The sequence below is a fragment of the Manis pentadactyla genome, chromosome 6 (genome assembly GCF_030020395.1).
Source record: "Manis pentadactyla isolate mManPen7 chromosome 6, mManPen7.hap1, whole genome shotgun sequence".
In the NCBI taxonomy this organism is placed as follows: domain Eukaryota; kingdom Metazoa; phylum Chordata; class Mammalia; order Pholidota; family Manidae; genus Manis; species Manis pentadactyla.
Window position 1 is genome coordinate 17,535,988 of NC_080024.1, and position 14,171 is coordinate 17,550,158.

Genomic DNA, 14,171 nt, shown 5'->3' on the forward strand with positions numbered 1-14,171 from the left:
CTCCAAGATTAATACTCTCCCAACAGTAGGACTCAGATTTGTAAAACTTAAATAAGAGCATTTCTGTGGTTGTTAAAACATTTCCTGGGGACACAATGCTTCATAAAACGAGATTTTTAAAATACATATGTTAAAACAAAAAAACCCACTTTTCATAGGTTAGCAAAATACCTTTTAAATATATATTTAATTTATCTGATAACTCCATTTATCTGATAACTAGCGATGTGGAGCATCTTTTCATGTGTCTGTTGGCCATCTGAATTTCTTCTTTGGAGAACTGTCTGTTCAGCTCCTCTGCCCATTTTTTAATTGGATTATTTGATTTTTGTTTGTTGAGGTGCGTGAGCTCTTTATATATTTTGGATGTCAAGCCTTTATTGGATCTGTCATTTATATATTTAAATATATTTATATATTTAAAAGGTATTTTTAAAAATTTTGTTATCATTAAGCTACAATTATATGAAGAACATTATGTTTACTAGGGTTCCCCCTTCACCAAGTCCCCCCCACAAACCCCATTACAGTCACTGTCCATCAGCATAGTAAAATGTTGTAGAATCACTACTTGTCTTCTCTGTGTTGCACAGCCCTCCCCATGCCCCCACCATATTATACATGCTAATTGTAATGCCCCCTTTCTTTTTCCGCGCCCTTATCCCTCCCTTCCCTCCCATCCTCCCCATTCCCTTTCCCTTTTGAAACTGTTAGTCCATTCTTGGGTTCTGTGATTCTGCTGCTGTTTTGTTCCTTCAGTTTTTCTTTGTACTTATACTCCACATATGAGTGAAATCATTTGGTATTTGTCTTTCTCTGCCTGGCTTATTTCACTGAGCATAATACCCTCTAGCTCCATCCATATTGTTGCAAACGGTAGGATTTGTTTTCTTCTTATGGCTGAATAATATTCCATTGTGTATATGTATCACATCTTCTTTATCCATTCATCTACTGATGGACACTTAGGTTGCTTCCATTTCTTGGCTATTGTAAATAGTGCTGCAATAAACATAGGGGTGCATCTGTCTTTTTCAAACTGGGCTGCTGCATTCTTAGGGTAAATTCCTAAAAGTGGAATTCCTGGGTCAAATGGTATTTCTATTTTGAGCTTTTTGAGGAACCTCCATACTGCTCTCCATAATGTTTGAACTAATTTGCATTCCCACCAGCAGTGTAGGAGGGTTCCCCTTTCTCCACAACCTTGCCAACATTTGTTTTTGTTTGTCTTTTGGATGGTAGCCAGCCTTACTGGTGCGAGGTGATATCTCATTGTGGTTTTAATTTGCATTTATCTGATAACTAGCGATGTGGAGCATCTTTTCATGTGTCTGTTGGCCATCTGAATTTCTTCTTTGGCGAACTGTCTGTTCAGCTCCTCTGCCCATTTTTTAATTGGATTATTTGATTTTTGTTTGTTGAGGTGCGTGAGCTCTTTATATATTTTGGATGTCAAGCCTTTATTGGATCTGTCATTTATGAATATGTTCTCCCATACTGTAGGATACCTTTTTGTTCTATTGATGGTGTCCTTTGCTGTACAAAAGCTTTTCAGCTTGATATAGTCCCATTTGTTCATTTTTGCTTTTATTTCCCTTGCCCGGGGAGATATGTTCATGAAGAAGTCGCTCATGTTTATGTCCAAGAGATTTTTGCCTATGTTTTTTCTAAGAGTTTTATGGTTTCATGACTTACATTCAGGTCTTTGATCCATTTCGAATTTACTCTTGTGTATGGGGTTAGACAGTGATCCAGTTTCATTCTTTTACATGTAGCTGTCCAGTTTTGCCAGCACCATCTGTTGAACAGACTGTCATTTCCCCATTGTATGTCCATGGCTCCTTTATCGTATATTAATTGACCATATATGTTTGGGTTAATGTTTGGAGTCTCTATTCTGTTCCACTGGTCTGTGGCTCTGTTCTTGTGCCAGTACCAAATTGTCTTGATTACTGTGGCTTTGTAGTAGAGCTTGAAGTTGGGGAGCAAGTTCACCCCCCACTTTATTCTTCCTTCTCAGGATTGCTTTGCTTATTCAGGGTGTTTGGTGTTTCCATATGAATCTTTGAACTATTTGTTCCAGTTCATTGAAGAATGCTGTTGGTGCTTTGATAGGCATTGCATCAAATCTGTATATTGCTTTGGGCAGGATGGCCATTTTGACGATATTAATTCTTCCTAGCCAAGAGCATGGGATGAGTTTCCATTTGTTAGTGTCCTCTTTAATTTCTCTTAAGAGTGTCTTATAGTTTTCAGGATGTAGGTCTTTCACTTCCTTGGTTAGGTTTATTCCTAGGTATTTTATTCTTTTTGATGCTATTATGAATGGAATTGTTTTTCTGATTTCTCTTTCTATTGGTTCATTGTTAGTGTATAGGAAAGCCACAGGTTTCTGTGTGTTAATTTTGTATCCTGCAACTTTGCTGTATTCTTGTATCAGTTCTAGTAGTTTCGGAGTGGAGCCTTTAGGGTTTTTTATGTACAATATCATGTCATCTGCAAATAGTGACAGTTTAACTTCTTCTTTACCAATCTGGATTCCTTGTATTTCTTTGTTTTGTCTAATTGCCATGGCTAGGACCTCCAGTACTATGTTAAATAACAATGGTGAGAGTAGGCATCCCTGTCTTGTTCCCAATCTCAGGGGAAAAGCTTTCAGCTTCTCACTGTTTAGTATGATGTTAGCTGTGGGTTTATCATATATGGCCTTTATTATGTTGAGGTACTTGCCCTCTATGCCCATTTTGTTGAGAGTTTTTATCATGAATGGATGTTGAATTTTGTCGAATGCTTTTTCAGCATCTATGGAGATGATCATGTGGTTTTTGTCCTTCTTTTTGTTGATGTGGTGGATGATGTTGATGGATTTTCGAATGTTGTACCATCCTTGCATCCCTGGGATGAATCCCACTTGGTCATGGTGTATGATCTTTTTGATGTATTTTTGAATTCGGTTTGCTAATATTTTGTTGAGTATTTTTGCATCTAAAAAATGTATTTTGCATTTTGTTGAGTATTGTTCATCCGGGATATTGGTCTGCAATTTTCTTTTTTGGTGGAGTCTTTGCCTGGTTTTGGTATTAGGGTGATGTTGGCTTCATAGAATGAGTTTGGGAGTATTTCCTCCTCTTCTATTTTTTGGAAAACTTTAAGGAGAATGGGTATTATGTCTTCTCTGTATGTCTGATAAAATTCCGAGGTAAATCCATCTGGCCCAGGGGTTTTGTTCCTGGGTAGTTTTTTGATTACTGCTTCAATTTCTTTGCTCGTAATTGGTTTGTTTAAATTTTGTTTTTCTTCCTTGGTCAGTCTTGGAAGGTTGTATTTTTCTAGGAAGTTGTCCATTTCTTCTAGGTTTTCCAGCTTGTTAGCATATAGGTTTTCATAGTATTCTCTAATAATTCTTTGTATTTCTGTGGGGTCCGTCGTGATTTTTCCTTTCTCGTTTCTGATTCTGTTGATGTGTGTTGATTCTCTTTTTCTCTTAATAAGTCTGGCTAGAGGCTTATCTATTTTGTTTATTTTCTCGAAGAACCAGCTCTTGGTTTCACTGATTTTTTCTATTGTTTTATTCTTCTCAATTTTATTTATTTCTTCTCTGATCTTTATTATGTCCCTCCTTCTGCTGACTTTAGGCCTCATTTGTTCTTTTTTTTCCAATTTCGATAATTGTGATAAAAGGTATTTTTAACTACATCACAAAGGGATGTACATAATGTTCAGCTCCAATTCTAAATCTGAGCCATCAAAGTCCAGTGGTGGCCTGACTTCACAAAAACTTGACACCCAAATCTTGCCCTCAGGGCCAGACATCAAGTTAAAGAACTCTTGAAAAACAGACATTCTCAGACTCATAGACACTGAGAAGTGACTGGTGGTCACCACGAGGGAGGGGTTGGAGTGCGCAGGTGGGGAAGGGGAGGGAGATAAAGGGCACAAAAATCATCAATCATATAAATTGGTCAAGGGGATGGTAGTATGGCATGGAGAATACAGCCAACGATTCTGTAATACCTTCCATGTTGACTGACAGTTAACCACACTAGTAGGGGTGAGGATTTATAATATGGGTAACTGTCCAACCACTGTGTTGTATATTTGAAACCAACATAAGATTGTATATGAATGACACTCCAATTTAAAAAAATAACAGAAAAAAAGGGAAAAAACAGAACAGACATTCTCTATTCTCTTCCCAGAACTTTGAATAGAGGGCCCGGGAATTATTGAGTTTGGAAACTATCCGCACGGGAAGGAACCAGGAAAAAGAAAGAAAAATATGCAGTGGGAGAATGAATGTATAGGCATCAAAGACAGATGAAATGAACCCTCCAGCGAGTCAGTTTCCTTTCCAAAAGTATCAAGCAGCAAGGGCTTGAATTCCAGAATCAGGAATCTGTTCCACCACTTGCGAAGTGTGTCACCTTTGGCAAGTGTGCAAAAACCTCTGTAGGCCTCAGTTCCTTCATCTATAAAATGGGGATAATACAATCTACTTCGTAGGCTTGTTGTGAGACTAAAAGGAAATAATAGATGTGAGGAGACAAACCTGATGCCTGGCACATCATCAGACATCATTATCATTGTTGCTGCTGCCAGTACCACCACCAGAATTAACTTCAACCCCATAAGAAATGACTGAAACATGGATATCAAGCAACTAGGGAAAATAAGAAGCCCTTCATTGTTTTTGGAGCTCTGTAAACATACCATAACAACAAGAAGCCTGTAATATATCCATTTACAACCTGCGGCATGGGGAACGGTTTATCACCAATGATTCTCAATTACTTACCTCAGTTGGCACGTATATATATAACACACAGCCCATCTTTCAATTTGTCACTGCCAAAGTAATAATGACTTTTCTAGGCAGACCTTCAAGTGTGAAACGTACATCTATCTCTGTGTGCAGACAGCATCCATGAATGTTATATCCAACCACAAAGTATACAATACATAATTTGGGAAATACTTTTTAAATGAAATTGAGCCCTCTTCACTAATATGGTGACTTTTTTTCCAACTATAAACAGATGTAACCCATTACAATTTGAATTGGTATATTTTCAACTATAATGTTGAATGGAGCTGGAAATTTCCCAGAGATACCTTGGAGATAATCTAGTCCAAACTTCCCATTTTACATGTGAGAAACATAAGGCTAAGGAAGGGGAAATTATCCATTTGTCCAAAGTCACACAATATATTAGTGGAGAAGCCAATGAATGGTCCCTGGGCTTCACCCCATCCCAATCACTGCTTCCTAGACAGAGTATCAGGTTCAGAGGATGCAGGGAGATCCTACTCTGCCTATTATCCATGGGCTGCCCAGTGCCACTGTGCTCAGGCCTGGCCCTGTTGCAGTCCCTTCTGGCCCCAGCTCACAAGGTGAAGGGCCCATAGGCCAGGCCGTGCAGGTCTCGGTGCTCCTTCCATAGTTCCATGTCACTCCGCACTGGGTACTTTTCCTCTTGCCGCATCACTTGCTCCAGGAGTGGGGCGCTGGCCAGGTTCACCTGCCTCCAAGGCCCTGTGTAGGTTATCCACATTGGACCATACTTGGCCTTTTCCAGCACCTGTGGGGTTCAACCAAAGCTGAATAACCATGGCGCAGCCAGACAGGCACTTCCTTGAGAGCAGACAGGGGAGTGTCTCATGGACACTCCAGAGCAAGTGGGCTGGGAAAAAGCAGATTGTGTAGGAGGTAGGCACTGAATGGGTGCCCTGTAGTTCTAAAAGGTGAACACTGGGAAAAATGGACACACAGGAATTAAAATATTGAGAGCAATGAATATCTGGTGGAACTGGAGGAACTGAGGTCCTTGGAGGAATGAGATTTTGGAAAAATGGAATATGTGGCAGTCTAGGGTATATGAAGTTGTAGATATTTGGAGCCCAGGTTTTAGGAAACTCAGCCCTTTAGTAAGATATAGTAAAATGCCTTTATAGAAGCATTTAATCTTCTGCAGATTGCTGTCAATGAAAGATAAATATCTCATGTAATCAACAAAAGAAACACAATTAGAAACTCCAAGAAAAATAAGAAGCTGAATGAGAAAGTCAGGATCCAAATAGAAAGTGACCAATGTGGTATAAATGTTTAAAATTTTAAAAATCTATTAGCTGTGTTAAGTAGTGTAATTCTTAAACATACTAGCCTTAGAATTTCTAAAGCATTTGACAACTGATTCCCATCCATCTGTGAAATTGACATGACTATGATGATGTTTTTATAGTTGCTGAAAATGAGGGAGAAAATAAATACATTTTAGTTTTTGGAGGGTAAAACTTACAAATAATCCATGAATATGAGACTAAATTTTCTGGCTAAATTAAACCTACAAACTGAAAGAAAATGAAACAGTGGTTTCCCAGGTACTTTATCTTTCATAATCTGTTACTTAAGAGATCAGCATCTGCTTCAGTATAGAAATTAGGCCAAAGAGCTTCTGTAAAAGAGACATAAAATTCTAGAGAAAAGACCTATCCTTCAAATTATAGAAGGAAATTTCACCCAACTGATAATCCAGAAAAATACCATTCTTAACTGGATCTTACTATTGGCATTAAAAACTGGATTCTCATAGGACCAGTGCTACCTAACTGTCCTCAATATGTTCCCCAATTGCCCAGGATCCACCCTGAACCACCAGCTGGTTCTGCCAGATCCCAGGAAGGCAGCCTTGACAAACCCCAATATCCATTCAGTCTTGTTCCCATTTCTGTTTCCTGTAATACCTGCCAGTGTGGTAGAGTTTGGAACAGTTGATTGTAAATGATTCCTGGAGAGAAATATGCATATTGACACATGGCCACTGGGAGTCTCAAATGACACAACACTACATGAAGGACAGTTTGTTAATATTTATAAAAATCACAAATGCATTTATGCACCGAGCATGGGATATCTACATAATGGAATACTGTATCACCTTAAAAGAAGATGAAGTAGCTCCTCATGTACTAATATGGAAAGATGGATTGTAGTAGAGAAAGATAGCCAAGATAGATTGTTAAATGGAGAAATGTAATATCTTTTGTCTAAGAAAGGGGAGCCAAATAAGTATATACAACGTTTGCATTTGCTTTTATGGAGAAATACTGACGATACATCAGAACTCCATTAAAGTGATTACTTATGGGAGGGTGGAGGGGACAGCGGTGGGATAAGACTGTGAAAAGTATATATTATTAAATTGTTTTGAGTTTTAAACTACGAGAAAGTACTCAAATTTGTTTAATCTAAATGGGGTGGGGGGGAAAGAAAGTGTTTCCTAAACAAGTCACCTGCCGTTTGATCAGGTAATCTTAGAAAGCAAGAAAGATGTGCTGACCATGATCTGGGCCTATGCCTTCAGGCGTCTATAAAAGGAAGATGCTCCTCTCCAAACAACATATATACATAGCCAGCCAGTTCATGAAGTGATGCCTGACATCATCACTACATAGGGAAATGCCCGTCAAACCTCAGTGGGATGCCCTCTCACACCTGCCTGGGTGGCCAGCATGGGAAAGACACATGATAACGAGCAGTGGCTAGGACGTCGAGAACCAGACATGCGCGTGACGCTGGTGGTCACACAAAATGGTCCGGACACTGTGGAAAGCAGCTCAGAGCTCCCGCAGTCAGCCATAGGATAGTCCCATGACCCTGCTAGAACACTCTGGCGTGTATGACCACAATAACTGGACACATGTGCTCAAACAGTACCTGTGTGTACATACTAGTGCGGCTCCCAATAACGAAAAGGCAATAAAAACCCAAATGTCCATCAACAGATGAATGGATGGAGAAAATGTGGTCTAACCCTACAGCGGAGGAGTGTTCAGCCATACAAAGGAAGGAAGCCTTCAAACATGCTATGTCATACATGAAGCGTGAACGATGTACCGAGAGAAGCCAGACACAAAAGGCAACCTATTACCTGATTGTGTCCAGGAGAAAATCATGAATAGGCAAGTCCATAGGGGCCAGAGTGGATGAGTAATTACCAGGGCAGAAAGGACCGTGTCTGTCTGGTAAGCAGCTGTGGGGTTTCACTGGGGGAGATAAAAAATGCTGGAGCCACATGGTGGTGAGGGTTGTAGTGCTCTGGGATGTACATACTCCTTAGATTTATAAGTGGGTCCTAGCCATATTCATTTTGTTTCTTTTTCTTAAAGATTCCATTTTCTAAAAGCACTTATACATCTATATTTTTCTCTACTAAATTTCTAAAAAGAATCAACCTAAAAGTAAGCTTAATTTGTGTTCCAGTGTGGTTTACTTAAGATAATAACATAATATTAATAAAAAATAATAGCTGCAAATATTGCATGGAGCTTAGCATAAGCCAAACACTGTTCCAAGCACTGTACTTACATTAGTTCATTCAGTCCTCACTACAGCTGTACAAGCGAGGTGTAACATTACCAGAATTTGGCAGATGAGGAAACTGAGGCCTAAAGAGGTTGCCCCAGGTCACTATACTGGCAGTGACCAGTACAGCAGCAGAGTCAGATTTCAAACTCAGACCACCTGGGTGGAGGCCGTGCTCTCAACCCCTCATTCCAGTGATCCCTGAGAAAACTGAGTATGTCTTACTAATTGGAAGCAAACTTAGGTCCTTTAAAAATACATGCTATTTAAAACCACCACAGCTATGCAATAAGCCAAGGTTTCTCATGGCACTGTTGACATCTGGGCCTGGATAGCTCTTTGTCGTGTCCTGCACATTGTACATTGTTTAGCAGCACCCCTAGCCTCTACCCACTGGCACACACCCCGACCACCAAGTTGTGACAACCATAAACGTCTCCAGATATTGCCAAGAGGTCCCCAAGGGAGCAAAATCACACAGGTTGGGGACCTCTGCAATAACCCCAACCTCTTAATATGCCTCCTAATTCTTTAATTTTAGAAGACTCTTTTTAAGAAATAATATCTCATTTTGAAAACTTATTTATCTGAAGTTTGGTTGTTTTTCCTTTTGTTAAGTTCCAGTAAAATTACAGATATTTTAATAAAAATGCAAACAGTGGTTATCTCTGAGTCATGGTTTTATAGATGGTTTACTTTACTTTCTTCTTTATACTGTAACTTGTTTTTCAAATTTTCTATAATCTTGGAATCAGAAAAAAAAGTCATATTTTCAAAAAGCTAGCTCAAAGGAACTGGAAATTTCTGTCTGAACGAGAATCTGTCCCTCTAAATGACTGTGTGCTAAAATTTGACCAGCTCAGCTTAAGACCCAAAACAGCAACTTAAAGGAGAAATAAAGAGTTTATAGTTAATGGGGTACATCTTGTTGCTGCAATAGTAGGGTTTAGTCTTAACATTATTTCTAAGTGAAAAATCATATGTATTTGTTACTATGTCTTAAGGGTACTTTGTTAGAAATATAAGTGGTCATGTGATATACTAAATGTTAACTGCTGTTTTTAAATGTTTAAATCATGCCAAACAATGCATATCTATGCCATCCAGATTTACTGTAATCTTTTACTGAGTATTTGGATTGGGATAAAGGGTTTGTACTATGTACTTTTTATTAATGAATAAATAGAAAACTTTAGTAACACTCCAGGAAAAAAAAAAGACTAGATCAATAGTCTTCTACTGGAATCAAAAGGTTATGGCACCACTTCCTGGCTGTCAGTTTGGAGGTTTCTGGAACATTTCCCACTTTGCCTAAACCATGTTTTCTTCCCTCTTCCTTCATTTTTCTCTTATCAGAGTACTTGGTGGACTTATCAGTTAACAAGGTTCTATTTATGTAAGAACTTATTTTAGAAAGCCACCAGAATACTTGTTGAGAGAGTGTGCTGTTTCTGTGAGCCTACCAGTAGGCCGTAACCTGAGCCAGTTAGAAGCCCCAAGGTTCTCAGATAGGTCCCATCCAAGTGCTACTTTGTAGAACATAGCCTCCTAGGGATCATCTTCCAGAATGAATGGGAGAGGGAGTTTCCAGGTCAGACTCCAAAGAGGAGTGTTGAATTCACTCAACACTCATTTATTGACCTCCTATCCTGTTCCTCCTATACTGATACAGGGGGATACAGCCATGAACACAGCAGGAAAGACCCACTGTTAGAGAGTTTACATCCTAGTGCATGGGCCACACAGGTGATAATTTAATTACATATGCTCATAAACTGCTCCTTGGTTATTGTGTGAGTTGTCTTGTCTCTTCAACTAGATTTAAAATCTTCAAGAACAGAAACCTTTTTTTTTTTGTCTCCAATATTGCTTGACATACTGCTAGGCACATTATAGACATTTAATCAGTTTTTAGCAGTTGTTAGTGAATCAAGTGGGAAAAAAAAGTTGCAGACAACACAAGGAATATGAGAAAGACAGAGGCAGAGGCAGAAAGGAGATGGAGAAGAGGAGTCATACAAAACTGGTAACAGTGGCTCCACTGGAGTGGTTATTAGTTTTTAAAGCCTGAAAAAATAGTCTGAAAAGGAATTAAGAAAATAATTCCATTTGCAATAGCATCTGTTGGGGACTGAATGTCTGTGTCTCTCCTAAATGCATATGTTTAAGCCTTAACCCCCAGTGTGGCTATATTTAGGGATGGGGCCTCTAAGGACGTAATTAAGAGTAAATAACAGTGGGGCCTTGACCCAATAGAATTAGTGTCCTCATAAGAAGATAAATCAGACAGTGCACTCTCTTTCTCTCTCTCTCTCTCTCTCTCTCTCTCTCTCTCTCTCTCTCTCTCTCTCTCTCTGCACACATACATCAAGGAAAGGCCATGTGAAAACACAGGGAAAAGGTTGCTATCTACAGGCCAGGAAGAGAGCTTGTGTCAGAAACCAAACATGCTGGCACCCTGATCTTAGACTTCCAGCCTCCAGAACTATGAGAAAATAAATTTCTATTGTTTAAATACCCAGTCTGTAGTATTTTGCTATGGCAGCCAGAGAAGACTAATATAGTATCCAAAAGAATAAAATACTTAGGAATAAATTTAAACGAGGAGATAAGTTAGGTGTACACTGAAAAGTACAAAACACTGCTGAAAGAAATTCAAGCCCTAAATACATGAAAATATATCCCATGTTCCTGGATTGGGAGACTTAATACTGTTAAGTTGGCAGCACTCTACAAATGATCTACAGATTGAATGCAATCTCCTTTTCTGAAGAAATGGAAAAACCAATTCTCACATTCATATGTAACTGCAAGAAGACTTGAATAGCCAAAACAACAGTGAAAGAGACAACAAAGTTGGAAGAGTCACTCTCCCTCCCTGATTTTAAAACTTATTACAAAACTTTAGTACTCAAAGCAGTGTGGCAGTATCATAAGGATATACACAGACACCAATGGACTAGAATTGAAAGTCCAGAAATAAGTCCAAATATCTATGGTCAATTGATTTCTTACAAGAGTGCCAGAACTATTCAATGGGTGAAATAACAGTCTCATCAATAAATGGAGCTGGGACAACTGGATAACCAAGTGCAAAAGAATGAAGTTGGACCCCTACCTCACCTCATCTACAAAAATTAACTCAAAATGAATCAACAACCTAAATATAAGCACTAAAATATAAAACTCTTAGAATAAAATATAGCAATAAATCTTCATGACCTTGGATTTGGCAAAGGATTCATAGATTTGAAAATAGAAGAATGAGCAATGAAAGAAAAAAATAAGACCATAAAATAAAAAATTTTTTTAATCATCAAAGGACATTATCAAGAATGTAAAAAGACATTCTAGAGAATGGGAAAAAATATTTCCAAATCATATATTTGATGAGGGCTTAATATCCAGAATATACAAAGAGCTCTTAAAAACTCAACAACAAGACAACGCAATTTTAAAATGGTCAAAGGACTTGACATTTCTCCAAAGAGGACATATAAATGGCCGATACACACACGAGAAGATGTTCAACATTATTGGTCATTAAGGAAATGCAAATCAAAACCACAAGAAGATACCATTTCACACCTACTAGGATGGTTTTAATAATAAGAAAAAAAACAGAAAATAACAAATTGTTGGTGAGCATGTAGAGATTGTACACTGCTGATGGGAATGTAAAAATGGTGCACCTGCTATGGAAAACCACTTGGCAGGTCCCCAAAAGGTTAAACATAGAATTACCATATGATTGATCAATTCCATTTCTAGGTATATACCCAAGAGAAATGAAAACATGCCACACAGAGATGTGCATACAAGGTTTAGAGAAGTATTATTCATAATAGTCAAAAGGTGGAAATAACCCAAATGTCATTAGCTGACAAATGGATAGGCAATTTGTGGTATATACCGACAATGGAATATTATGCAACCATGAAAATAAATGGAATATGATACACGTTAAACCTGGAGTGAACCTTGACAACACCTGCTGAGTCCAAGAAGCCAGATACAAAAGGTCAAATAATGTACGATCCTTTTTATTTGAATAAGCAAATCCATGGAGACAGCAAATAGATTACTGATTATCAAGGGATAGTAGGACAGAGGAATAATGGTGTTTTTCTGGGGTATTGGAAAAGTTTTGAAACTAGAGGCAGTGGTTTCATAACATTGAGAATATACAAAATGCCAATGAATTGTACACCTGTACAATTGTACACTTTAAAATGATTAATTATATTATGTGAATTTCCCCTAAAAAATAAAAACCTAGATGAAGTTTGTGGTATTTAAAACCTCCAGAGCTTCAGCCAGAACCCTCTGTGGACAAAGATGGTCCCTGAGAAAAGAGAACAGAAAGGGACTGAGGAATGTTCACCTGAGTTGGTTCCTCTTTGGTTTCAAGGTTTTCTTTCCTGCAGAGCAAGGCGGAAAGAGGGCCAGACCAAAGTTTCCTTTCCCTTGTCAGCCCATAACCCAGAATTAAAGATCAGTTTTTAAGGGGTGTTTGCTCTTTTGTTTATTTGCTCTGAGAAGAACACTCCTGGCAGTCTCTCTTTTCTTAGAAATGGAAATGCCCTCTGTTGCACAAAACTGCTATTTTTATAACTTCTGGAAGACAATGTGGCAGGCAATACATACCAAAGTTCTGAATGAAATCTTTTACCACAACAATTTCATTTTAAGGACTTATTTAATTCAGGATATGCGTGGTATTTAGTGACATATATTTATGAAAGTTTTACATATGAAAAATCTAAATTTATAATAAGGCTCAGGAAATTCTGGTGTAGCCATCAAAAACTGTTATAGAAGTGTTTGTTGGTATAGAAAGATACTGAATTAATTTTCTAGTAAAGGGCAGGTTTACAAAAAAGAGTTATGCTTTCATTTAAAAATCTTTATGTAAATGTAGCTGACACCGAGGGGCAAGTGTGGGAGCCTATTCACCAAGGACAAGCAGAGAAATTGCTTACTTACCTCCAAGATGATGTGTATATTATGTATTCTTTCCACAAATTCTTATTAAGCACCTATATGTAGAAGGCACTGTGACATGTGTAGGGTTTTGAGATTACATAAGACTTGGATTTTCTTCTGTGTCTTTATGTTTTCTGATTTCCCTATAATAAACAAGTATTCCTTCTGAAAATTATTTCAACTAAGTGGAAATGACATTGTCTCTAAAATGTGGTATGTAATCACAATTAGCGTGTACCTCATAGTGATGTGATTTTTTTTTTAAAAAAGGATAATTTTTATAGCAAAAAAAAGTGCCTGTCTTGTCATGTGTTTTCATCTTATCCCAGTCATCCATAGCTGGCAGTATCAGCTGAGAAGTCACAGACTGCTTGGCGGGAAATTTTTTTTTAATTTTTTAATTTTGGTATCATTAATCTACAGTTACATGAGGAACATTATGTTTACTAGGCTCCCCCCTTCACCAAGTCCCCCCCACAAACCCTATTTCGGTCACTGTCCATCAGCGTAGTAAGATGCTGTAGAGTCACTACTTGTCTTCCCTGTGTTGCACAGCCCTCCCTGTGCCTCCCCCCACGTTATACATGCTAATCATAATTTGGCAGGAAATTTTGTTCTAGTTCTAGCCCCAACACTAATGGGCTTTGTCACTTTGTTGGGTAATAGCTCTGCCATGACACTCCTGGCATCCATATACACAAAGGCTTCAATCAGCTGCCCCGAGTATTCAGGGCTGAATGCCCTTGATCCTCCCAGAACATCAGAGGACTAGAGGCGGGCAAGGAGCTGTCATAAGGCCACCATGCACTCACCTCCTTATGTC

The 14,171-nt window shown here is 38.4% G+C and overlaps 1 protein-coding gene across 1 annotated transcript in view; it reads right to left on the reverse strand.

Moving 5' to 3' along the window:
• LOC118927279 (sterol 26-hydroxylase, mitochondrial) overlaps nucleotides 1–14,171 on the reverse strand; it is a 39,696-nt gene that overhangs the window by 3,353 nt on the left and 22,172 nt on the right. The window contains exon 2 of the mRNA XM_036915274.2: nucleotides 5,389–5,579. Coding sequence (XP_036771169.2) covers nucleotides 5,389–5,579 — 191 coding nt within the window. The remainder of the gene's footprint in view (nucleotides 1–5,388; nucleotides 5,580–14,171) is intronic.